Source organism: Periplaneta americana, chromosome 14 (assembly GCF_040183065.1).
Source record: "Periplaneta americana isolate PAMFEO1 chromosome 14, P.americana_PAMFEO1_priV1, whole genome shotgun sequence".
Lineage (NCBI taxonomy): Eukaryota > Metazoa > Arthropoda > Insecta > Blattodea > Blattidae > Periplaneta > Periplaneta americana.
In genome coordinates this window covers 29,332,152-29,359,654 of record NC_091130.1, presented here as the reverse complement: position 1 = coordinate 29,359,654, position 27,503 = coordinate 29,332,152, and the positions used below count along the sequence as shown (strand labels likewise).

The 27,503-nt window shown below is 37.2% G+C and overlaps 1 protein-coding gene across 3 annotated transcripts in view; it reads left to right on the top strand.

Moving 5' to 3' along the window:
* Positions 1 to 27,503, top strand: part of p130CAS (Serine_rich_CAS and FAT-like_CAS_C domain-containing protein p130CAS) — a 425,855-nt gene that overhangs the window by 281,049 nt on the left and 117,303 nt on the right. The window contains exon 1 of one of the 3 annotated variants that reach the window (XM_069845129.1): positions 24,662 to 24,806. The exons of the other annotated variants lie outside the window; for them this stretch is intronic. Within the exon in view, the coding sequence (XP_069701230.1) occupies positions 24,786 to 24,806 (21 nt within the window). The 5' untranslated portion in view covers positions 24,662 to 24,785. Of the gene's footprint in view, positions 1 to 24,661; positions 24,807 to 27,503 lie in introns of those variants that run through there. 3 annotated transcript variants of the gene reach the window in all.

The window sequence follows — 27,503 nt, the reverse complement described above, 5'->3', positions numbered from 1 at the left end:
AAAGGAAGCAAAAACGAGCAAAATTGTATTAAACTTTCTTGTTTGAAATTAATGATATTACGTACGTGTCATTCTGTGTACATTTACTTTTTTTTTTTTTCAAAATAGGCTTTGAAATGTGTAAAATACTTAATACACATCAAAATACAGAGTGATTCACGAGGAAAGGTAAAAAATTTACTACAAGACATCTTAGGTCATTTTGAGTGAAAAATTTCGTATGAATATAGGTCCGTTTTCGATCGATGGCGGAGCTAGATGCATTTTTTGGTAAAACGTCTCGTTCCAATGTGAATGAGGCGTACCATATGCTGCAGACGTGAGACAAGGTCACCGATCCCAATGAATTAATCTGCATTGTGAGCGATGTAGATAAGAGGAGTTCATTCACCTCACAAGTCCACACCTGTGGAGTAACGGTCAGCTCGTCTGACCGCGAAACCAGGTGGCCCGGGTTCGAATCCCGGTCGGGGCAAGTTACCTGGTTGAGGGTTTTTCCGGGGTTTTCCCTCAACCCAACACGAGCAAATGCTGAGTAACTTTCGGTGCTGGACCCCGGACTCATTTCACCGGCATTATCACCTTCATATCATTCAGACGCTAAATAACCTAGATGTTGATACAGTATCGTAAAATAACCCAATAAAAAAAATTCACCTCACAAACCGGGTGGTGGGGCATTATAAATGTCCAATCGCCTGCCCTTGTCTGATGTAATGACACAGAACCCGCAGATAACACAAATAGCCTACACTATCACTTATCAATTCACAGCAGTTCAGTCAGCTACCTACTGTACAGTAGTTATACAGGTACAGTTATCGGAAGTGTTAAGTTGTGTTTTTCAATATGCCTTATAAATTTTCGATTACAGAATACGCCGATATTGTATATGTTTATGGTTTGTGCGATGGAAGTTCCTTGCATGCCGTCGCTGAATATGAACGACGCTATCCGAACAGAAGAGTACCATATCGAAGAGTATTTATGGAGTTGGATGAAAGACTTGGTATAGCAAAGGAAGGTTGAAACGAGAGAGGCGCTAATCGACCGTATTTTGGGTGCTGCACGCCGGATAAAGAACAGCCACGAGCAAATCTCCCGACCGACGAGCGCGATTCACGCCCTAGCGCAACAGTGCATTGAAGCAGAAGCAGGTACCTTTGAAAATGTGCGAAAACATCGACCCCGATGTCTAGAATATTAGGTATGTATGCATACGTGAATATAAACTTTAAATTTGTCTGGCATCTGTCTCTAAATGCGAGTTAGTACAATGGAATCTCAGAAGTTTTTGTGAGATCAACCACTCGAAAATGGACCCATATTCATGTGAACATTTTGACTCAGTATGACTTCAGAATTCACATCCTAAATTGTTTACCTTTCCCCGTAAATCACTGTATGTAACTTAAAACTTCGGAATAAGGACTCTTTTAGTGTTATTCACCGACACTTTTGTTTTTCTGTTACCTACATACAGTATGTACGTAAGAATACTGTCAGGGCTCTCAGCCCACATTTTTTAATGTTTCATTTCGCAGCGTAGCCACATCGCTCAAAAGCCTGGAACCCAAATGTAGACAAGATTATTTTCAACTCAGTTCTGAGTAAGGAATAACTTTGTGTTGTGAATTACGATTCATACTGTACTGTATACTAGAAAATGTGACTGCATAGTTCACCGTCAATGATGACAATAGCGTATAGGCAAGACATCTGGTACAGCAGTTGTCACAACAATAGTAAATGTGGTAGTCAAGCATCGTTACGACAGGGACGACAGATTCAATACATCCATGTCCCCTTTGATAATAGACACACAGAATACCGCTTTCCGACAGTCCACCTCCTCTTCGATGCAATGCCGGAAAACGGCGGATCGTCGTTGGCTGTTATTGCTGGAGTCCGAATGAATACTATTCTATTTAAAAATGAATGTAAACATTTGTATAGCCTAATGTTTGCTTGTGAAATGTACACAGTTTCTAATTACACTTTATACAGAATGTATTTTAATTTAATTTAATTTATTTAAATTTAAATATACAGAATAAAGAATATAATTACAAACAAACAAGAGAAATAGAAATAAAATAATACAATCAATATAAAAAAGGAGATACAGTAGTATTAACAAAATTTGAGACCGAATGAGCAGCGCTCGTGTTCGGTCGCAGTTCAGATATAATATTAATAGGCCTATAAGAGAATATAAAATAAAATAAAATAGGAAATAAAATTAAAATTACAGTTACAGAAATTATATAATACAATATTATTATAAGAAAAATATAGAAAAAAAAATAATAAAAATAAATAAGTAAAATAAAATAGGAACTAAAATTTAAATTACAGCGGCAATGGAATTATATAATATAATATTAACACTAGAGATGAATAATATCGCACGTGAAAAGTAGGACTCTATATATATATTTCAAAATTATAGAATACAAATATAATATAGGTTGATTAATTCATACACACACGGTCTTACTAATAAAAACTCTATATACAGACGTTTAACTCTCTTATACTTATACAATGAGTAGCTCGTTTATACGTCGTGCGTAAATTCCTTACTAATAATCACTACATACGTCGTGTATAACGGTATAACTGTTACACAGCTACGTCATAGTTTCGTCATTACTTCATTACGAAAGGTAATAGAATATCTGAGGTTCTCTATTGCATCCGGTAGAGCGCTCTAGTGTGCCGTGTTAAGAATCGTTAGTACACCTGGCTCTGATCGATTACCACACTATATTTTGGTCAAAGAGAACAAGCTACAGCAATAATATTCTACTTATTCCGTGCTCTTTGGTTTGTTCTTCTGTGGTTACAAGGCATCCATCATCATAAAATGACAGTCGATACGAACAGCTGTTAGAGGGGCAGCCATTTTTTCTCTATATACAACGCTTAAACAAGGGGTTTGGTGTATATAACAACTGCAAAGCAATTCCCATTGTATAGTTACAGGCTGTTTATACATCCATCGCTTATGCATGGTTTATTAGTAACGTTTTCTGTCTCAACGCTGCATAAGTCTCGTATAAAAACTATACACGGTTTATTAGTAAGACCGTAAGGCTATACATTTATTTAATCAAATTGAAGATATTAACACGTTTCTAATTTTCTTGTTATATGTTAGTGAGTTAAATGTTAGAAGTTCTGGGTGTAATTTAGTTAAAGCATTGTACAACCGAGGGCCAAAATTAATGCTATGCTTAGATGTTGTTTTTCCAGAAACCTCCATAAAAATACTAGAACTGCGAGAATGTTGGTCGCACGACTATAAAGTAGGCCTACGACTTTTCTCGAGAGAGAACTGGGTTCAAACTCCAGTTAGTCCAAATGAAAATGATGGAGTTTTGAGCAGATTTTCGTCTTGAACTTCCGTTTCTCCTGACGAAATTCCACGCTTTCTCATCATATAACTTGGCGTAGATTCACTTCAATATTGCCACCGGCGTGGCTCAGTCGGTTATGGCGCTTGCCTGCCGGTCTGAAGTTGCGCTCGGGCGCGGGTTCGATCCCCGGTTGGGCTCATTACCTGGTTGGGTTTTTTCCGAGGTTTTCCCCAACCGTAATGCCAGGTAATCTATGGCGAATCCTCGGTCTCATCTCGCCAAAATACCATCTCGCTATCACCAATCTCATCGACGCTAAATAACCTCGTAGTTGATACAGCGTCGTTAAATAACCAACTAAATAAAAAAACTTCAATATTGCGCGCTGTGGAAAATGTTGAGAATGACTGAAGTTCAGAGGCTAGGGAACTGGACTCGTACTCCGAAGCTGCGCTTGGGTGTAGGTTCGAACCTTCTGTGGCATAATTAAACGAGTGGATTTCTTCCGACGTTTGCCCTAATTATAAGGCGAATGGTAGATAATGATATGGCGAATCTTTTGACTCTTCTTGCAGCTGATACAGAGTGGTTAGGGAACTAATTAGAAACAGCTATATGATAACTGTTAGAGAAACTTTTTGAAAGTGGCGATCCAGCTTTTGGGTGAGACATTTGTTTGAAACCCTCACTACCATAACCAGTACTTAACCCCATTTGAAAAAATACAAATCCTGGAAAATCGAAAAAAAAAACGATAATCCTACTCAAAACTGGTGGATACCACCAAATTTGTAATATATCAGTAGGCCTAACTGCAAGAGGAGAAATCGGAATGTGCAAATCTATTTTCCAATTCTGATTTCTTAGACTGAACTTCCTTAGATATATATATATATATATATATATATATATATATATATATATATATATATTATCATTTAAGGGATTAGGTACAGCTTAAAGCAGTAAAATTTTTGAAATATTCAACATTTTTTCCTCCTTTACTCTATCTTGTACAATAATGAAAATTGGTATGTGTAAAACACTGTCCTTCTGCTATATGAAAAAAATAGTTTTACGATAAAAAAAAATATATATATTTTTTCAAAATTCAAAATTGTGACTGTTCACTGTGCAGTGATGAAGCGTTTTCCTCATAACTCATAAACTTGTTAACTTTTTCATGTTCTCTCTCTTTTATTTTATTGCTGAAACACATGTTTACAATATCATGCTCTTTCAACTTCATTCCTTAATAAATAACTTTTTTTTATCTTGTGTTAGAAGAGAATAGTGATATCTGACCATTTTTTTAGTGAATTAATTTTTATCAATCTATCAAAGATAGAGAAGTTATTATGCATCATATTGTAGACATGGCATGCATAAATAGACACAAAAAATTTCATCACAGAATGTTCGATAGTTTTTGAGTTATGAGGTTAACGCTGCATCACTGCACAGTGAAGTGCCACCATTTTGAATTCTGAAAAAATATAAATAATATTTTTAAATCGTAAAAATATTCTTTTTTTTTTCATATAGCAGAAGGACAGTGTCTTACACATACTAATTTTCATTATTGTACAAGATACAGTAATGGAGAAAAAAATGTTGAATATTTTCAAAATTTTACTGCTGTAAGCTGTACTTAACCCCTTAAATACTTTGTATTTTGGAAGTAAATTCCGAAAAGACAAATATATAACCAGAACATAGTACGAAATGGAAATATAAAAATAGGAAATTTACCCTTTCAAAAGATGGAAACATTCAAATATCTTGGAGCAAGAGTAACAACTATAAATGCCACTTGGAAGGAAATTAAACGGAGAATAAATATGAGAAATGCCTGTTATAATTCGGTTAAGAAGCTTTTGTCATCCAGTCTGCTCTCAAAAAACTGAAAGTTAGAATTTATAAAACAGTTATATTACCAGTTGTGAAACTTGGACTCTCACTTTGAGAGAGGAATAGAGGCTAAGAGTTTTCGAGAATAAGGCGCTTAGGAAAATATTTGGGGCTAAGAGGGATGAAGTTACAGGAGAATGGAGAAAGTTACACAACGAGGGAAAGGCACTTCCTTACTTCCAAACCTATCTTGCTTCAAGTAAAATTCGACTGTTTTCCCTAATAGTTTCAGGATTTTCTGCTAACATATTCACGTCATTCGCACACGTCATTAAATGACTAACAAAAAAATATCAGTTACGTCAACGCCCTTGTCCAACTTAATTCTGAGCATCGAGTATAACGACCATTAAGCTCGGAAGTTGATGACCTAAAGTCACAGAAAAATGACCATAAATTTCTGAAAATATGACATTAAAACTTAAAAAGTGACCAAGATTTTATTAATAATAATGGTATTATTATTATTATTATTATTATTATTATTATTATTATTATTATTATTATTATTATTATTATTATTATTGAATGTCTCCGAAACCACGTCAGTGCATATTTAAATAATAGGAGCAACTGAAATTTCCAGACATGCCACTTATTCAGCATTGCAGTAAGAGACATCGCCATTCGTAGGGTCTCGAGTTTGAAGAATTGCCGGTTACTTTACCTTCGGCATTTTTACGTATTCACATTATGCTGACTGCGGGCACTGCGGCTGCAGTAATTGTTCTGTTGCGTTAAATTATGAGAAACACGTACCAGACGTGACCAGGAGTTAAGACTGATGCAACCACAAGGGAAATTTCTGTATGACGCAATCGAATTGAGTAACCAATCTGCAGTAGGATCTCGAATATTAGACTACAATACACCGTAAAAAGAAAGTCCGTTCAAAAAAAGCAGAAAAGAGAAAAATGCAACAAAAAGTAGAACATTTCCTAAAAAATGACCAATAGATAATAAAAGATCGAAAAACAAAGTAAAATAAAAGTAGGCTATATGAGTTCGTTAAAGATATTTTTATTAATTTGTCCTACAGAATATCATCTGTAATATTGACAATTAAAATTTGAGGAGAAAAATTCGCTCCGGCGCCGGGGATCGAACCCGGGTCCTTGGTTCTACGTACCAAGCGCTCTGACCACTGAGCTACGCCGAATTCAATCCACAGCACCGGACCGAACCTTACTCCTTGAATGTTTCCCTTTTGGCCTGACTCCAAGTTAGGCATACAGAAAACGGATGTAGGTAAATTCTCATTTTTAAATAGAACTATAAATGATTGGAATGACCTACCTGCAGCGGTCTTTGAGGGCTGTCCTTCCTTAAGGAGATTCAAGAATAATTTAAAAAGTTGTGTATCAAGTGCAAATTAAAATTAAGGTGACATTTAACATTTAATTTTTTAAGGTGACATGTATTTATTTAACCTGACGAGTTATTCCCTTGGTTTGAATTGTAAATTATTTAAAAATAGCGTGTAAGAGGGTCTTAGACTAGAAATGTTTAGTTTAAATGTAGTTCTGTTTATAAGTACAGTATGCATAAGGGTGTAATTATTTGACTTATTTGAACTGTTGTATCAGTGAAGCGAGGTGAGTCAGTGGAGTTATGGTTTTACAGTGCAGTGAACAGTTCCAATCAGTGATAATTTATAGCGTCAATGAAATGTGTTCTATAGTGTCAGTGAAATGTGTCCTAAAGTGTCAGTGAAATGAGTCATAGTGCCACTACAGTGAGTGAGATGAGAATGAAGTGAAAGACTATTGAAACTTATGTAGGGCCTATACATAATTATGTAGGTTGTAATGTAAAATTAGGTATTTTATTTATGTTTTACTATTACTGTGTTAAATTATATTGTGTATTCTTATTGTATTGTGTATAAAATTGTATTGTGTATTGTATAATTGTATTGTGTATTGTAAATTTATTGTGTATTGCTTATCATTTTTTTTTGTGTATTGTTTATATTGTGTATGCCACTGCCACCGGGTGCTTGCCCACTTGCAGTGTAAATAAATACATATATATATATATATATATATATATATATAATATATATATATATAAATGTTCATGCACATATTATAAAATAAAATATATGTTGACGTATATGTCCAATGTCAACTGCCATATATTAGGAGCGCACTCAGTTGAGTGACTTGTTTGGCCGGGATTCCGCAGTTAAGCGCACAGTAATCTGAACAGAAATATGCACTGCTAGCTGTGAGAATATTAAAGATATTTTTATTAATTTGTCATACAGAATAATATCTGTAATATTGACAATTAATATTTGAAGCAGTTGAAATTGGACATATACGTCAACATATATTTTATTTTATAATATGTACATGAACATTTATATATATATATATATATATATATATATATATATATATATATGTATTTATTTACACTGCAAGTGGGCAAGCACCCGGTGGCAGTGGTATACACAATATAAACAATACACAAAAAAAAATGATAAGCAATACACAATAAATTTACAATACACAATACAATTATACAATACACAATACAATTTTATACACAATACAATAAGAATACACAATATAATTTAACACAGTAATAGTAAAACATAAATAAAATACCTAATTTTACATTACAACCTACATAATTATGTATAGGCCCTACATAAGTTTCAATAGTCTTTCACTTTATTCTCATCTCACTCACTGTAGTGGCACTATGACTCATTTCACTGACACTTTAGGACACATTTTACTGACACTATAGAACACATTTCGTTGACGCTATAAATTATCACTGATCGGAACTGTTCACTGCACTGTAAAACCATAACTCCACTGACTCACCTCGCTTCACTGATACAACAGTTCAAATAAGTCAAATAATTACACCCTTATGCATACTTATAAACAGAACTACATTTAAACTAAACATTTCTAGTCTAAGGCCCTCTTACACGCTATTTTTAAATCATTTACAATTCAAACCAAGGGAATAACTCGTCAGGCTAAATAAATACATGTCACCTTAAAAAATTAAATGTTAAATGTCACCTTAATTTTAATTTGCACTTGATACACAACTTTTTAAATTACTCTTGAAACTCCTTAAGGAAGGACAGCCCTCAAAGACCGCTGCATGTAGGTCATTCCAATCATTTATAGGTCTATTTAAAAATGAGAATTTACCGACATCCGTTTTCTGTATGCCTAACTTGGAGTCAGGCCAAAAGGGAAACATTCAAGGAGTAAGGTTCGGTCCGGTGCTGTGGATTGAATTCGGCGTAGCTCAGTGGTCAGAGCGCTTGGTACGTAGAACCAAGGACCCGGGTTCGATCCCCGGCGCCGGAGCGAATTTTTCTCCTCAAATATTAATTATATGAGTTCGTGTTGAAATGAAACGAGTTTACGTTGCATCCTGCATAGTCTGTGATGTCTCAGAAAAAAAGATGATATTTCATCAACTTCCGAGCCCTAATGATCATCATTCTTGCCCTGTCCGTGAAAGATTTCAGAATCACAATCACTTCACACAAACCTCAGATTATGAGATGAAACCATAGCTCGTGTGTCTACACGCCGTCATCGAGATTTTTTATACTGAACGTGCAATCAGATCTCCGTGAATTACACACGAAGTGATGGAATAACTACTGAACTGACACTGAACTCTACTGGGCTGTCGAAGAACGTTGATTCTGTAGTGATGTGCAGAACCTGGTTGTTAATTTAGCAGGGACGTGTGAAGTGCTGAAACTCATGTTTACAATATCATGCTCTTTCAACTACAGTCCTTAATAAATAATATTTTTTTTTTATTTTGTGTTAGAAGAGAGTATTGATATTTGACCATTTTTTAAATTAATTAATTTTTTATCAGACAATCTATAAAAGATAGAGAAGTGATTTTGCATCATACTGTAGATATGACATGCATAAATACACACAAAAAATATCATCACAGGGATAGTTTTTGAGTTATGAGGGAAACGCTTCATCACTGCACAGTGAACTGCCACCATTTTGAATTCTGAAAAAAAAAATATATATATATATAATATTTTTACATCGTAAAAATATTTTTTTCATAAAGCAGAAGGTCAGTGTCTTACACATACTAATTTTCATTATTGTACAAGATACAGTAATAGAGGAAAACAATGTTGAATATTTTCAAAATTTTACTGCTGTAAGCTGTACCTAACCCCTTAAATATTTTGTATTTTGGAAGTAAATTCCGAAAAGACAAAGTATATGACTAGAACACAGTACGAAATGGAAATATAAAAATTGGAAATTTATCCTTTCAAAAGATGAAACATTCAAATATCTTGGAGCAACAGTAACAAATATAAATGACACTCGGGAGGAAATTAAACGTAGAATAAATGTGAGAAATACCTGTTATAATTCGGTTAAGAAGCTTTAGTCATCTAGTCTGCTCTCAAAAAAAAAAAAAAATGTTAGAATTTATAAAACAGTTATATTACCGGTTCTTCTGTATGGTTGTGAAATTTGGACTCTCACTTTGAGAGAGGAATAGAGACTAAGGGTTTTCGAGAATAAGGTGCTTAGGAAAATATTTGGGGCTAAGAGGGATGAAGTTAGATGAGAATGGGGGAAGTTACACAATGAATGCAGAACTGCACTTCCTTACTTCCAAACCTATCTCTTTACTCGCTTCAAGTAAAATTCTCGTGTTTTCCCTAATAGTTTTTGGATTTTCTTCTAACATATTCACGTCATTTGCATACGTCATTAAATGACTAACAAAAAAAAATAATCAGTTACGCCAACGCCCATACCTAACTTAATTGTGAGCATCTAGTATAATTATCATTTTTTCCCGGTCCATGAAAAATTTCAGAATCACAATCACTTCACACAAACCTCAGATCATGAGATGAAATCATAGTTCGTGTGTCTACAGGCCGTCATCGATATTTTTTTATACTTAACGTGCAATCAGACGTTTGTGAATTACGCACAAGTCATGGAATATGTACTGAACTGACACTGAACTCTACTGGACTGTCGAAGAACGTTGATTCTGCAGTGATGTGCAGAACTTGGTTGTCAATTTAGCAGGGCCGTGTGAAGTGCGCGTGCTGGCGGAATATGGCTCTCCCGCGGGTAGAGATTTTCACAGCGGTAGTATTGATCCGCTGCTTGTGTCAACGCCTTGTTGGCGGTGAAGACGCTCCCCTTGCGCCCGAATGTTACGACCTTCGTCATCCTATGCGCTTGAATTAGTAATCTCGTGTTCCTCATACATGTTGACACCAAATCTTTCGTAATCAAAGTTAGATGCTGGACTCCGTAATATTGTAATATAATTTTTATATAATTTCTCTGAAAATTCTTCAGAACTTGAGGGGCTAAGTGATGCATTCCATTCCAGGCTATTTGTTGTGATTAACATGATCATACTGCGTCATTATGTTCTGTGTACGGTGTACTTAGCTCTGTTTCAATCAATAATTCAGTATGGTATTTTAGGTTGGGGAGGAATGGCAAAATCGACTCTCCATCCTTTAAATTTGCTCCAAAAAAGAATTATCAAAATTTGTCTATATAAAACTTTTGATTACCCAACAAGATTAATTTTTCAGGAATTTGGTGTATCAAATCTAGAACAAATTTATAAACAAACATTGCTGATTTACTTCCATAAAAACCACAATAAATTTAAATTTGATCCTCACGAATACCGTACCAGACAAAATTACAGTTTCTTTCTAAATATTCCGAAATGCCACACAACTGCCGGATTAAAACATAGCAGAAGTTTTGGACCCAAAACATATAATGAATTAATTAGAGCTTACCCTGAGCTAAGTACACTTAACACACATAGATTTAAGAAACAAATCAGATTAATTATTTAATTGTTTAAGCTAATTGAGTTAAAAATTGATACTCTAATATTTATGTACTTTTGTATTTTATATTTGTACATAGACCCTATTATTACATGCTGTATGTATTTTACCATTTATTAATGTTATTGTGCTCAATGAACTCTCTTAATTTTGATATATTTTGTATAACTGATCTGAACTGCGCCCGAGCACGAGCTTCTGCTCTTTCGGGCTGCAATGCCTAATGTAGCTCAAGTGTAAAGTATTAAATAAATTATTATTATTATTATTATTATTATTATTATTATTATTATTATTATTATTATTATTATTATACTTTTCTTGAACTAATACTTTCTGGCTTCAAAGTATACCATTTTATTTTCCATAAAATTTTATTAGTGTTCATATCCCTTTTTTGGAGTCACTGTAACGAGAATGAAACTCTCCCTCATGTTCTTGGTTCTTGGTTTCTGTTCCAAAGGGGAACTACAGGGTATATCACGAGGTTTTCCCCCGGTTTATCGAGGTGATTCCTGGTGTTATTTGGAACAAAAAATGTAAATATAGTAATGGGGCAACATTCATAATTAAGGAGTTACAACAGATTTTCGAAACACGCCATGGTGTATGTAGCGTTAGCCATGTTTGCGCATGACTAACGATGTGTGTAGAGTGTAATTTTCAACGCAGATTCAATGTCAATGTCTGGTGTTGTGTTGTGTGTGACCAGTTGCTGGAGCCGTTCATTTTCCCGGGAAATTTAAATGATGAAATGTACGTTAACTTTTTACAAGAAGAGTTACCACAGCTTCTTGAGGATGTTCTCTGGAAACAAGACACCAAACACCATGTACGTCCAACATGAAGAGGCGCCTGCACATTTCTACCAGGTGGTAACAGCTCAGATGAATTATCAATTCCCACATCGATGGATTGGTCGCGGTGGCCCTATCAACTGGCCTGCCAGATCCCCAGATTTAACACCCCTACATTCCTGCATCTGGGGGTGGATGAAAAACATCGTGTACCATATTAGGGTGCAAACACGAGAAGAGTTGATTCAACGCATTCTCGATGCCGCGGCGACAATAAGGAACGGACATGTCAAGTTACGAAATGCTACACGCAAGGTTCACACCCGTACGAATCTTTGCCTTCAGATGCAGAGAGGAAATTTTGAACATCTGCTTTAAATCCACTCTACATGCAAGAGACTGGTACAAAATGAAACAATTGTTTGTATTCTAACTATGATTTCCATTTTTGTCAGTGACATCCTCAAATAAAAAGTTTTTTCTGTTTTTTTTTTTTTAAATTGCCGTAACTCCTTAATTATGAATGTCGCCACATTACTATATTTACATTTCTTGTTCCAAATAACACCAGGAATCACCTCAAAAAACCGGGGGAAAACCTCGTGATACAACCTGTATATAAGAAACAACAGACACCACATGGTGAGAAGTAACTTTGCCAAATGTTTTAGGAAATTTTGAAATCCTTTAAGTGCCGTGTATCTCTGATGAAGGTTCCAACAAACTCGCAGACATCATTGCAATCGACAGAAAGATGAACGTTGGTTTTGTTATTGACCCAGCAATACATTTTGAAAAAAATGATACACAGAGCAAAGAAGTAGATCGTAGATACATTAATTGTGGCTACTATACCTAGGTATGTGTACATACCTTGTTATTGGAGAGCACCCCTCAGTTGCTGTTCAAAGGTCTCATTCCACACTTGTCTTGTAGTTGGGAGGAGGTAGAACGCTTCAGACCGTCCAACTTCAAAATAAACGTGGAATGAGACCTCTGCCATTGGTTCAATAGCAATTACACTTCTCTCTCTCTCTCTGTCTGCCGGTAATGTATACGTCGCCTGTCAGACATTATGGAACGAAGTATAGTATCCCCAGCGCTTATTAGTATCAATAAATATTTTAATATTCCTCATTCACTAAATTTCTGTTCTAATTTATTTTCAACCTCTTTTGTGTACTTATATTTGAATATTCTGGTATATCATCAGTTTTATCTTGATTTGATTGCTTTTAAATGTCATTTATGAATTATTTTCTAGATCTCCTTCTCTGTTTGTATAACTTATCTGATGACATTTTTCTATTATTATTATTATTATTATTATTATTATTATTATTATTATTATTATTATTATTAATTACAGTCCAGATATGGAGGGTAGCTGCGAATATATTAAATAAGCAGTCGCGGACAGCCGATAAGGAGTGGTCCTCCAGGTCGGGGGTTAGGCGAAGGGCTAACAACCCATCACCGCAAAAAAACAGCTTTTTATGAAACCTCAAAATAATCCTCGGAGTGGGACTGATTCTCTGGTACAACCATAGCAAAGGAATAAGGTTATGAGATTTGGTACTTGGACCAGTCCGATCAAAAAAAAAAAACCTGAAAATTAAAATTTATAAAACAGTTATATTACCGGGTGGTCTGTATGGTTGTGGAACTTGGACTCTCACTTTGAGCGAGCAACAGAGGTTGTTGCTTGAGAATAAGGTGCTTAGGAAAATATTTGAGGCTAAGCGGAATGAAGTTATAGGAGAATGGAGGAAACGCAAAACTGTACGCATTGTATTCTTCACCTGACATAATTAGGAACATTAAATTCAGACGTTTGAGATGGGCAGGGCATGTAGCACGTGTGGGCGAATCCAGAAATGCGTATAGAGTGTTAGTTGAGAGACCGGAGGAAAAAAGACCTTTGGGCAGACCGAGACGTAGATGGGAGGATAATATTAAAATAGATTTGAGGGAGGTGGGATATGATGGTAGGGACTGGATTAATCTTGGTCAGGATAGGAACCAATGGCGGGCTTATGTGAGGGCGGCAATGAACCTGCGAATTCTCTAAAAGCCATTTGTAAGCAAGTAATGTACAAATTATTATCATCATAATCATCATCATCATCATCATTATTATTATTATTATTATTATTATTATTATTATTATTATTATTATATTATAGTTCGGCTAGTTGTTTGATTTTCTCCAACTTATACACAACTACTGTAGTTCTTCCGGGCAACAACGTTTACCCATTGTAAACAGCGTACATACTGTGAAAGCATAAGCGCTGTACACACATACACATACGTACACTTTCACGCCAATTAATAAAACAATAGACTTGATGCCTGCAGCAAAACTGCCATCAACTGCAATTACATATGCCGACGTGGGAACCGCTCTCTGCAGATGCTAATAGGCGTATGTTAACAAAGCTGCGGTAAACTTTTAGGATAATAATTATAGCGGGAGGCTGTTGGGAGTTTTCATCGCTAATAATCCCAACCTATGCCGTTGGAGGTCTGGAAACAAAGTGCGGGTGAGATGTTTCTAGGAAACAGGTATGGAGGTGTGCACGTAACGGAATTTAATTACGCACTTAAATTGTTATGTGTGAAGTTTATCTTGGCGTTCGTAAATCCGATTGCTTCAAGTTCATCAAGTACCGATAGTACTCAGCGAACTCTATTAACGCACTGCGAGTTACGCCGAAACGAAAACGCGCAGTACAGTCCTCATTTTTTAGTGACGGTACTTCAAACGAACAATGATATGGGTCTATAATGTGGATGTAGCCATCTGTACTGACCCCCATTGGGTAAGATACTCCCCTCGTCCTTTTGGTCACCTGCACATTAAGGCGAATCAGTCTTAGAAACGTTGCACATCTTTGTCTACTTCATCAGCAGGCTTCGGTCCTGGGCACAGAAACGCATGAAGTTCAGAACGCACGGAACCATAGTGTTGTGTTGGTCGAGTGGAGTGGGAGTTGGAGCGCGCCGTTACTTCGTATCTCAACATGTAAACAGTCCGTCACAGTACGGCACAAAATGTATTTCACCCTGTACGGATGCAGTATATACAGTGTACTCCATTTTATTTCAAGATAATATACTCAGAACTTGTTTTATGATAATCTTATCAATTCATTGCGGAGTTATGTCATATTATTCTTGCATCTGCACATAAAATTTGCCAGTCGGTGAAAAATTTTCGGCTTATCTGAGTTTATTACATTGCACTGATTTGAATTGGCATATTATATGTAAAAACGTTAGTTACAATGAAATATTTACGGGATTATATTTTATAGCGTATATTGGCTTTGGCTTTCAACCAATCGCAGATCAGTCAGTGACGTCATACGGTCTTACTAATAAACCGTGTATAGTTTTTATACCAGACTTATGCAGAGTTGGAACAGAAAACGTTACTAATAAACCATGCATAAGCTATGGACGTATAAACAGTCTGTAACTATACAATGGGAAATGCTTTGCAGTAGTTATATACACGAAAACCCTTGTTTAAGCGTTGTATATAGAGAATAAATGGCCGCCCTTCTAACAGCTGTTCGTAACGACTGTCATTTTTTGATGTGGTTGCCTTGGAACCACAGAAGAACAAACCAAAGAGCACAGAATAATTAGAATAATATTGCTGTAGCTTGTACTCTTTGAGCAAAATATAGTGTGGTAATCGATCAGAGGCAGTTGTACTATCGATACTTAACACGGCACACTAGAGCGCTCTACCGGATGCAATAGAGAACCTCAGATATTCTATTACCTTATTAATAAGAAGTTTACACACGACTTATAAATGAGCTATTCATTGTACCGAGACATCACTTTATTTTTACTTGCATTTTTATTGTACCTGTGTTTCTGAATGTATTTGTCTCCCATCCCTTTCACTAATGTCCTTGCTAACGTGAGCCACACAAACTTACGGCCGCTGTTGCTTGCAGTGAAGTAAACAGTGTGTTTCAGAAATATGTTGCATTTTCTATAGAAGAGAGAGCTTATATTATTGAAGTTTATTTTCACACAGGTACGGTGTGCAGCATAACTGAATTTATCTGTGTGGACTGAGTACAAGTGAAGATTAGTGTTACCGGAAGTACGGTAGCCTATAATATGGTACGGTACTTAACAGCATTATTTAAACAAGAGTTTTGTTTTACTGTTTGTAGGTATGAAGGACGATGTTGGAAACTGGAATTACATTATAACCGAATGTGAACAACAGTTTTTTCACGCTTTCCTGATTATATCATTACGGAATATTTTCGTAGAAATGTCATTAATCTGGTAGATAAATTTAGAGCAACAGGGTGTACAAATAGGAAGAAAAGTGTAAGACGGCCAACAAAGGTGACAGAAGATGCTGTAGAAGATGATAGAGAAAAGATGCAGCGAATTCCTAATAATTCGGTCAAGAAGTTAGCTGTAGAAATTGGGGTTTCTTACGGAAGTGTTCACAAAATTCTCAGGAAAAAATTAGTTTAGTAATATGGTGAATAAAGTAGACATTACATAATGAATATAACCGCCTGAAGAATTGAGTTTGTGAAAAAAATTGTTACTACTCTACTGTTTTTTGATAAAATACCGTAAAAGTAATGATGAAACTGAAAATCGTAATACTGTATTTCCCTGTAACAAATGATACACTACTTTTCCCTCCTCCTATAGCTAGTAAAATAATTTGTTTACATATTGCACTAGTAACACCAAACTCCTGTAACAGTGTTTCCGAGTATAGCCAGGTTAATGTTAAAAATGTTAGTAAAAATAAAATGATGTCCCTGTATAAGACAGTTAAACGTCTGTATATAGAGTTTTTATTAGTAAGACCGATATTGTTTTACTCTAGCGCGGTTCTTGGCTTCCATAGACATTAGATACTGCGGAAACGTAAGCCACGAAGCCGGCTACGGTGATTGTTCTGATTGTGATGCGTGCTCGTGCGACTTTAGTTTTTGCGATCTGCTATGTTGAAAGCAATTTGCTGTATCTGCATTTAAGGAACTGTCTAAATCCTTTGCCGCAGACTGGACGCTGACTGGTCTAACCGGCTCGTGGCGCCGAGTGCCGAGGCATCCTTGACTCACTGATCTTGGTTCTGCAGGCCGGGCATTCCGCTCGTTATTGCAAAAATGCGATGCGACCTTCCACGTGAAGCGATGATGCGGGGCGAATCAGGAAAACGCTCCTTCCTCTGCCACAACTTACGAAAAAATATTTTATCCCGCTTATAATCGAGAAGAACTAACCATTATTTCCATATCTTATTGCAGCGTTTCTCAAAGTGTGTTCTGCAGAACCGTACGGTTCCGCAAGCAAATCCTAGGGTTCCGTGATTCCTAATTGATTTTTAAATGTTATTTTATACTCAGGTCCACACCTGTGGAGTAACGGTCAGCGCGTCTGGCTGCGAAACCAGGTGGCCCGGGTTCGATCCCGGTCGGGTCAAGTTACCTGGTTGAGGTTTTTTCCGGGGTTTTCCCTCAACCCAATACGAGCAAATGCTGGGTAACTTTCGGTGCTGGACCCCGGACTCATTTCACCGGCATTATCACCTTCATATCATTCAGACGCTAAATAACCTAGATGTTGATACAGCGTCGTAAAATAACCCAATAAAATAAAATAAAATTTATACTCAGAAGATATTATAAAAAGTATAGAAAAATATGAAAGCATGAGTTAATAATATGAAACATCAATAATAATAATAATAATAATAATAATAATAATAATAATAACAATAACAATAATACTTACTTACTTACTTACTGGCTTTTAAGGAACCCGGAGGTTCATTGCCGCCTTCACATAAGCCCGCCATTGGTCCCTATCCTGAGCAAGATTAATCCAGTCTCTACCATCATATCCTACCTCCCTCAAATCAATTTTAAAATTATCTTCCCATCTGCGTCTTGGCCTCCCCAAAGGTCTTTTGCCCTCCGGCCTCTCAACTAACAATCTATATGCATTTCTGGATTCGCCCATACGTGCTACATGTCCTGCCCATCTCAAACGTCTGGATTTTATGGTCCTAATTATGTCAGGTGAAGAATACAATGCATGCAGCTCTGTGTTGTGTAACTTTCTCCATTCTCCTGTAACGTCATCCCTATCCCTCCTGTTCTATAAAGACTAGTTACGTTCCAGGTACCAAATCTTATAGCCTTTTTCGTTTGCTGTGGTTGTGCCGGAGAATCAGTCCCATTCCGAGGCTTACTGTTAGGTTTCGTAACAAGCTGTTTTTTACGGTGATGGGTTGTTAGCACTTCGCCCAACCCCCAAGCTGGAGGACCACCCCTTATCGGCTGTCCACGACTGCTTATTCAATATATTCGCAGCTACCCTCCATATCTGGAGGCCGTCTCCTTTATCCGCAACCTGAGGACGCACCATGCCGTGTTGATAGGGAGCCACAAACATGGAATAATAATAATAATAATAATAATAATAATAATAATAATAATAATAACAATAACAATAATAATAATAAATCTTGGAGCAACAGTAACAAATATAAATGACACTCGGGAGGAAATTAAACGCAGAATAAATATGGGAAATGCCTGTTATTATTCGGTTGAGAAGCTTCTGTCATCTAGTCTGCTGTCAAAAAATCTGAAAGTTAGAATTTATAAAACAGTTATATTACCGGTTGTTCTTCATGGTTGTGAAACCTGGACTCTCACTTTGCGAGAGGAGCATAGGTTAAGAATGTTTGAGAATAAGGTTCTTAGGAAAATATTTGGGGCTAAGAGGGATGAAGCTACAGGAGAATGGAGAAAGTTACACAACTGAACTGGATCTTACAGCGGGATTGTATTCTTCACCTGACATAATTAGGAACATTAGATCCAGACGTTTGAGATGAGCAGGACATGTAGCACGTAGGGGCGAATCCAGAAAAGCATATAGAGTGTTAGTTGGGAGGCCGGAGGGAAGAAGACCTTTGGGGAGGTCGAGACGTAGGTGGAAGGGTAATATTAAAATGGATTTGAGGGAGGTGGGATATGATGATAGGGAATGGATTAATCTTGCACAGGATAGGGACGATGATGGCGGGCTTATGTGAGGGGGCAATGAACCTGCGGGTTCCTTAAAAGCCATTTGTAAGTTGAAATAATAGTAATAATAATAATAATAATAATAATAATAATAATAATAATAATAAATTATCATGTCTCGCAGGAAAACATTTTACATTATTTTAATGTGGCGTAATATATTATTTTCATGAAAGTAAATTGAATAATTATAGAACCACAATATGTACATTTTGCGCAGATTTTGTTTTCAAAGACATGTCTTTTTCTAACTTTAATTTTTAATACTGGATCTTACTTCAAAATCACTGATAGGCCTAATAAACTCTTGCTGAACCTTTCGGAAGTATGCTGTAAACTGAAGCTGATTATGTCAATCCATCCTTTTCCAATTTATAGAACATCAGGTCATAATACGAGCATATGATCACGAAAAATCTAGAGGCGAATAGTAAAAGTCAAAGACGCCGCCTCTAGAAAAGTGTCCACAGAGAGTTCTGAAAAGCTGTTTTCTCTTTTAATATTGGCCTTTGTCAACAGGATGACTTCTTCGGTCAGCTGATAAAGGAAAATGAACGAAGTCAGCATTATTTACAAAGACACTATCCATTACCGCAATGATATAAGGAATTCGGCAAAAAGTATGAACTTAAGTTTTATTGACATCCGACAGGTTAAGATAGCCTATACAGTAGACTACTTATAAATGGATTAAGGTACTGTAATCCGTCAACAATCGTCTTAAGGCTGGTTCACAATAAACCGGGAACGGAAACGACGAGAACGAGGACGAGAACGGAAATATTGCTAAAATAAATGTATTTAAATGTGAGCATTCACAATTAACGAGAAGATTGCCGGAGCCCGGGAATGGAAACGTGAAAGTTAATTATGAATGCTCTTATTGTTTTTGAATGTCAATATACAAAAGAAATACGGATGAAATTTATAAATGAAAGGTTTCTACAAATGAATAAAGAAATAGCTGTAAGAAAACTTATGAATAATAACAAAGTTACAAAGACAAATAGGTCTATATCTTATAAGCTTAAATCTGTACTGTATATTTATATGGCATTTTCGGGAGAGAACCCAATTCCAAGTAAGATCATGATAAATAATACTTTAATTGAACGTGTTAATTCATTTAACTACTTAGGTTATAACCTCTCTTACATCACTGATGAAGATATGTCAAACAAAATATCTAAATCTATAAAAATCACTGGTGTAATTAACACCGTCTTCAAATCCTCCCATGTTCAGAAACATACAAGGCTAAAGGTATATAAGACATTAGCTCGACCGGTCCTCACTTACGGTAGCGAGGCATGGACAATCAGAAAAGCTGATGAGCAAAGTATATATATTTTTTTGATGTACCGAAGTACATATGATATTTCCATACAGATATTCTGCGTCATCATATGATGAAAGAGTATTGGAACGGAGAAAAATTCTCTCCGGCGCCGGGATTTGAACCCGGGTTTTCAGCTCTACGTGCTGATGCTTTATCCACTAAGCCACGCCGGATACAACCCCGACGCCGGTTAGAATCGTCTCAGATTAAGCTCCATCTCTTGGGTTCCATCTAGTGGCCGCCCTCTGCACTACGTCATAAATGTCTATGAACGCAGGACCGAAGTCCACACATGTGTTGAGGTGCACTCGAGTGAGTGACTGTTTGGCCGGGATCCGACGGTATAGGCGCCGTCTTAAATCACAAAGTGATTTATTACGCATATCATATATATTTTGATGTACCAAAGTACATATGATATTTCCATGCAGATATTCTGCGTCATCATATGATGAAAGAGTATCACTTTGTGATTTAAGACGGCGCCCATACCGTCGGATCCCGGCCAAAGAGTCACTCACTCGAGTGCACCTCAACACATGTATGGACTTCGGTCCTGCGTTCATAGACATCTATGACGTAGTGCAGAGGGCGGCCACTAGAGGGAACCCAAGAGATGGAGCTTAATCTGAGACGATTCTAACCGGCGTCGGGGTTGTATCCGGCGTGGCTTAGATAAAGCATCAGCACGTAGAGCTGAAAACCCGGGTTCAAATCCCGGCGCCGGAGAGAATTTTTCTCCGTTCCATTACTCTTTCATCATATGATGAGCAAAGGTTGACGACAGCTGAAATGAGGTTCATGAGACGAACAGCGGGATGCTCTTTGCTGGAACACCGTAAAAATGTGGACATATTGCAGGAACTAAAAATGGATCCTATAGTTAATTTTGTTCAACAATATCGACTTCAGTGGAAAAAACATGTCGAAAGGATGGATCGCACTAGATGGCCTAAACAGATTCTTACTTATGTACCAAGAGGAAAGAGGAAATTGGGAAGACCACGCAAGCGCTGGCATGAGACCGTAACAGATCCTGCAGGGTCTAATACGTGAGGGATATGATGATGATGATATTTACATAATGTAAAGTATAATATAGGCCTAAGCCTAAATCAAAGTACCTAGGCTACATATTTTCTGTCCTCTTTTTTTCGAACAGTGACCTCCTTTTTGAAGCTTTGTGTCCTCTTTTTTATCGATGTGAACCTGGTCACCCTAGGTTTGGCACCTTATATTTCACGAGAACTGCAGCAGATGAACGATTCCAGAATAATAACTGTTTTCGGCCCGCCTGAACTGGGTTACGACTGTAAAACGATACTATGTTAGTCTTCCTCGTGGAATAAAAGCAATACGTATACGCGTACATTTACAGTCTGCTCGCATGCATTTGTAATGGAGGTTATATCCATAAAATTGTTTGACATTTCGTGACAAGAATCATTTAGTATCGTAATTCGTCTCTTTTTTCTTTCCTCTACTAATTTCCTATCTACGAACAGACAGTTGAAGTGGAGTTGCTAACGCACGTATAGGCGCCATTGCCCACGGACTTTCAAGATCCTGCATTTGATGTGACCGCAACATGCTTTTTTTCATTCTAACCAACGATCCGTCTTGCAGTTAGCATGTTATTTCGGCCTGCATACTTTTCAGATAAAAAGTGTCTCTTCGTAAAAACACGAGGAAGGAACATGACAATGGATTATAACAACAGTGATTCACGCTTTTGAGAAATGACGCACCGGTTCAGGCTGTTATCCATCACAACATAATAAAACAACTCAACCACTTACAGACCATACAATGTTGAAGTATTTTATACTTAGTTTGTAATGTAATTTCAGTTGAAATTAACATTTGCCGTTCATAAGGGAAATGTTAATGAGCTCTTATCGACTGCGCACACTGTTAGATCTCCACAGCAGAACTTCGTATTTTTACGACATTTTATTGCAGAGTTTCCGTAACACACAATTGCGGTAAACCAGTTGCAATAGATTAATTTATAACTAAAGTACGATATATATAAGCTACTTCTGATTGCAACGTATGCGATTTAGGTTCTTTTACGACGCTGTATCAACATCTTAGGTTATTTAGCGTCTGAATGAGGTGAAGGTGATAATGCCGGTGAAATGAGTCCGGGGTCCAGCACCGAAAGTTATCCAGCATTTGCTCATATTGGGCTGAGGGAAAACCCCGGAAAAAACCTCAACCAGGTAACTTGCCCCGACCGGGAATCGAACCCGGGCCACCTAGTTTCGTGGCCAGACGCGCTATCCGTTACTCCGCAGGTGTGGACCATTCCTTGTATGCATTGTTTATTGTTACTTAGGTTATTTTACGACGCTTTATCAACAGCTTAGGTTATTTAGCGTCTGAATGAGGTGAAGGTGATAATGCCGGTAAAATGAGTCCGGGGTCCAGCACCGAAAGTTATCCAGCACTTGCTCATATTGGGCTGACGGAAAACCCCGGAAAAAACCTCAACCAGGTAACTTGCCCCGACCGGGAATCGAACCAGGGCCACCTAGTTTCGCGGCCAGACGCGCTATCCGTTACTCCGCAGGTGTAGACCATTCCTTGTATGCATTGTTTATTGTTACTTAGGTTATTTTACGACTCTTTATCAACAGCTTAGGTTATTTAGCGTCTGAATGAGGTGAAGGTGATAATGCCGGTAAAATGAGTCCGGGGTCCAGCACCAATAGTTACCCAGCATTTGCTCATATTGGGTTGAGGGAAAATTCCAGATAAAACCTCAACCAGGTAACTTGGACCGAGAATCGAACCCAGGCCACCTCGTTTCGCGGCCACACGTGCTAACCGTTACTCCAAAGGTGTGGACCTGTATGCATTGTTATGTCAGGTTTATTTATATTTTCGTAATTCAAAATTGTGTGATAATTTTATAAATTACATAACCAAAGACAATCAATAAGTTTCCGGACTGCCCTGAATGTAGGCAACACACAGGACTTACGAAACGGAAAAGTTATCAACTAGGGAAACGCCTGGAATCTATACAAAATATACCGCTTGAAAGGCAGAGAAGATGTTTATGTTTTTTTATTTATTTAACGACGCTCGCAACTGCCGAGGTTATTATCAGCGTCTCCGGTGTGCCGGAATTTTGTCCCGCAGGAGTTCTTTTACATGCCAGTAAATCTACTGACATAAGGCTGTCGCATTTAAGCACACTTAAACGCCACCGACCTGGCCCGGGATGGAACCCACAACCTCGGTCATAGAAGGCCAGCGCTATACAAACTGCGCCATCCAGGCCGACGGCAGAGAAGGAGATTAACTATAAGGTATAACTTATATGGATTCCAGGAAAAATCGCAATAGGTCCTTGACATATTTGCGCAAAAACGTGCGTAGAAGCTCAGTTCTTGAAGAAAATCTGACGCTGTTTGATAAACTGACTCAACAGGCATGGAAACAACGATCTTCAGTGACACGCGCATGTATGTTGAAATACTAATACAAGTACTTGTTGACATCTATCAAACAGCGTCAGATTGTCGTTAAGAACTGAGTTCCTACACGTGATTTTATGTAAACATGTCAAAGACCTATTGTAATTTTTCCTGGAATCGCTCCATATAAGCCTTACGGCTAGTCTTCTTCTCTGCCTTTCAAGTGATGCATTTAGTATAGATTCCAGACGTTTGCCTAGTTCTAGATAATTTCTCTGTATCCTGTGTGTTGCCTACATTCAGGGCAGTCCGGAAACTTATTGATTGCGTTTTGTAAGAGATATTGCTAGCTTAATGAACGTGTAAGGTGGTTAGGTTGTCTACCACACAGGCGGAAAATCAAACATTTCACAGGACTGCATCTCCGCCATTTCTTAATGAAAATTGTTGATTTGATTACCTTCTGCAAATCTTTAAATTTACACTACGTTATTAATTAACACTGTGTATAGACAACGAGATGAGAGAGGGTTAATTTTTTTTCTTCAATTTGAAATCATAAAGTTTGTGGTGGCTAAGTTGATAGTATGAGAAACAATAACAAATTACAGAGATGCATTTTTCAGTCGCGATTCTTAAGGAAGTGCAATTGAATGGCTTCAGGGGAGTCTGCAAAGCTTGCTAATATCAATTAACTGAGCCAGCAATGGGCAGTGCCACGTTAAAATAGCCTACATTTGATATTCTGCCGGCGCTTCAAGGCCAAGGCTGAAAAAGTGTTACGCGCTCTCACGCCAGAGGCCGACGTACAATCAGCGCCGGAGCTTGTAAATTGGATAACGACATTAAATTACGCGGGAGCTTTGCGAGGGCCGCCCAGTCTGAGACGGCGTACAGCTGGGCTGCAGAACAATGCTTCCTGAGCCGTGCTGTGGTGCGTGGACGTCTTTCAAGAGCTGTTCGAGTTCTGATAATGAAAAATGTTACATTTAAGGTGAGTGACTAAGCAAGTGCAACTTTTAAACATCAAACTCTAGTGATATATTTATTTGTTCGTAGGATTACTTTAAATGATAAACACAGGAGTGCCATTTCGTAGCACTTTATTAAAAAATATAATTCATTAAGAATATGATCTTCTCCAAGTATATACTATTAAAAAAATACAGAGTGATCCATTTGTGTATGGATAAAATAAAAACACCGTAAAACATTTACTACTGAACTTTATTTGTTGAAACTTTGTGCATACAACACTGAAAGATGGGAGATTCCTCAGAGCTCAACATGACCCCCATTGCGCACCCTGCACAACTCATAATGGTGATGCAATTCAGCCCATGTCCGTTGTAACATAAGAGAGGTGATTTGTTGAAAAGCTTGAGTAATTTTTACTCTCAGATCATCAATGTTCCTGGGTTTCTGTGAATAGACAATGTATTTAACAAAACCCTACACGAAGAAGTCAGGAGGGGTTAGATGTGGGGAGTTTGGGGGCCAAGCCAAGAGATAGCTGCTTCTCGTACTGGGTTTCGCCTGCGACCACCTGCATGTTTTTTTTTTTAAACACAGAACCTGTTTCTACAAATGTTCGATACCACAACATTATGGAATCGTATTTAGGTACATTATGCACACCATACTCACGTCGAAATTCTCGTTGAACTCTTTTAACACTCTCCAATTTAGCATACCAAAGAACACATTTGTGCTCGCTGTTGATTTGTAGTAGCCATTTTAATCATCCACGATTTTCATTTGCTCTTTCAGATTATGCATTGTTGATTGTCATATATGGAAACTCCCATCTTTTAATCTTAATATAACCAGCAATAAATTTTTCCTGCTATCATAACAGTGGCGGCTCGTAGTCAAATGTCCAGGGTAGGCAAAATTTACAGAACATTTTTATGTAATTCCCGCGATTCAATGACAGCTCGCTTTCATCATGCCCCCCGAAAATTTAACTCTTGCTTACATAACAATACTGTTACATCAATGAGCCGTCTCATAATTTGTCGGTTTTTTTATAGTTTATTGTAATACTGTTGTCTTGCAACCCTTGTTGTTCAGACAACATTTCCGAAATTGGATTCAAATTCTTATCAAGTCTCTTTAGACTTACCGAGTTACAAATATGATCTGATTCCAAGTACCTTCTTTAGATTACAGTAACAAACGTGACCACCTACAGCTTAGCTTTAACTTCACTTCCTGTTAGCCATTTATGTGTTTCATACCATACTTACTTACTTACAAATGGCTTTTAAAGAATCCGCAGGTTCATTGCCGCCCTCACGTAAGCCCGCCATCGGTCCCTACACTGTGCAAGATTAATCCAGTCTCTATCATCATATCCCATCTCCCTAAAATCCATTTTAATATTATCCTCCCATCTACGTCTCGACCTCTCCAAATGTCTTTTTTCCTCCGGCCTCCCAACTAACACTCTATATGCATTTTTGGATTCGCCCATACGTGCTACATGCCCTGCCCATTTCAAACGTCTGGAAATAATGTTCCTAATTATGTCAGGTGAAGAATACAGTGCGTGCAGTTCTGCGTTATGTAACTTTCTCCATTCTCCTGTAACTTCATCCCTCTTAGCCCCAAATATTTTCCTAAGAACCTTATTCTCAAACACCCTTAACCTATGTTCCTCTCTCAAAGTGAGAGTCCAAGTTTCACTATCATACAGAACAACCGGTAATATAACTGTTTTATATATTCTAACTTTCAGATTTTTTGACAGCCGACTGGATGACAAAAGCTTCTCAATCGAATAATAACAGGCATTTCCCATATATATTCTGTGTTTAATTTCCTCCCGAGTATCATTTATATTTGTTACTGCTGCTCCAAGATATTTGAATTTTTCCACCTTATCGAAAGATAAACCTCCAATTTTTATATTTCCATTTCATAGTGTTTCATACCATGAAGGATTAAATTTTCTTGCACCTTTAGCACTGACTTTATGAACAATAGAGCTTAATGCAGGAGTGGGTCGTCCATTGTCCAAAATACTTCTCTTTTCAATGTCATTACGACGCGAAAACGGACAACGTAACAGTTTACTTATTATATCAGTCATAATATAATATTATTGTTATCACTTACATTAACTATAAATCACCAAATATACGTAACATTAATATATAGTACGTACTTGCAAAAATCACATTTTCTAAAATACACTGTTAAAAAAACATATTTTAAAACACACTGTTTACAAACTGTTATACTACTCGTAACAATCTACGTTCCAACTCGTGAAACTTTCAAACAGAAATTTCGCAAATCGTAGATGTTCGATAATGCTCGTGGGTTCTCGTTAGGGCAGGCAGAATTCTAGCGCGCTGGCTTCAGCATAGAACGCATGCGCTAAGAAAGCATTTAGAATAGCGATCTCTTTTAATGCTTACTCCAGGGCCAGCTTTGAAGTTACGTGGAAGGTCGGCTAACTTCGCTTGTGCCTACCTTCTGACGCATCGTGATTAGAGTTGAGCTTAAACGATATTTTCAAGTATCTGTGACAACTGTGACTGTGACAATTAAATATCTGTGACTTTTATCTGTGATTTTGTCACACCGATATTTTATATCGCTAAGTAAGCACAATATGCATGAATTATACCGACATTTTGTCACACCGATAAAAATTAACAGGAAATATTGAAGAGCAGTGCAA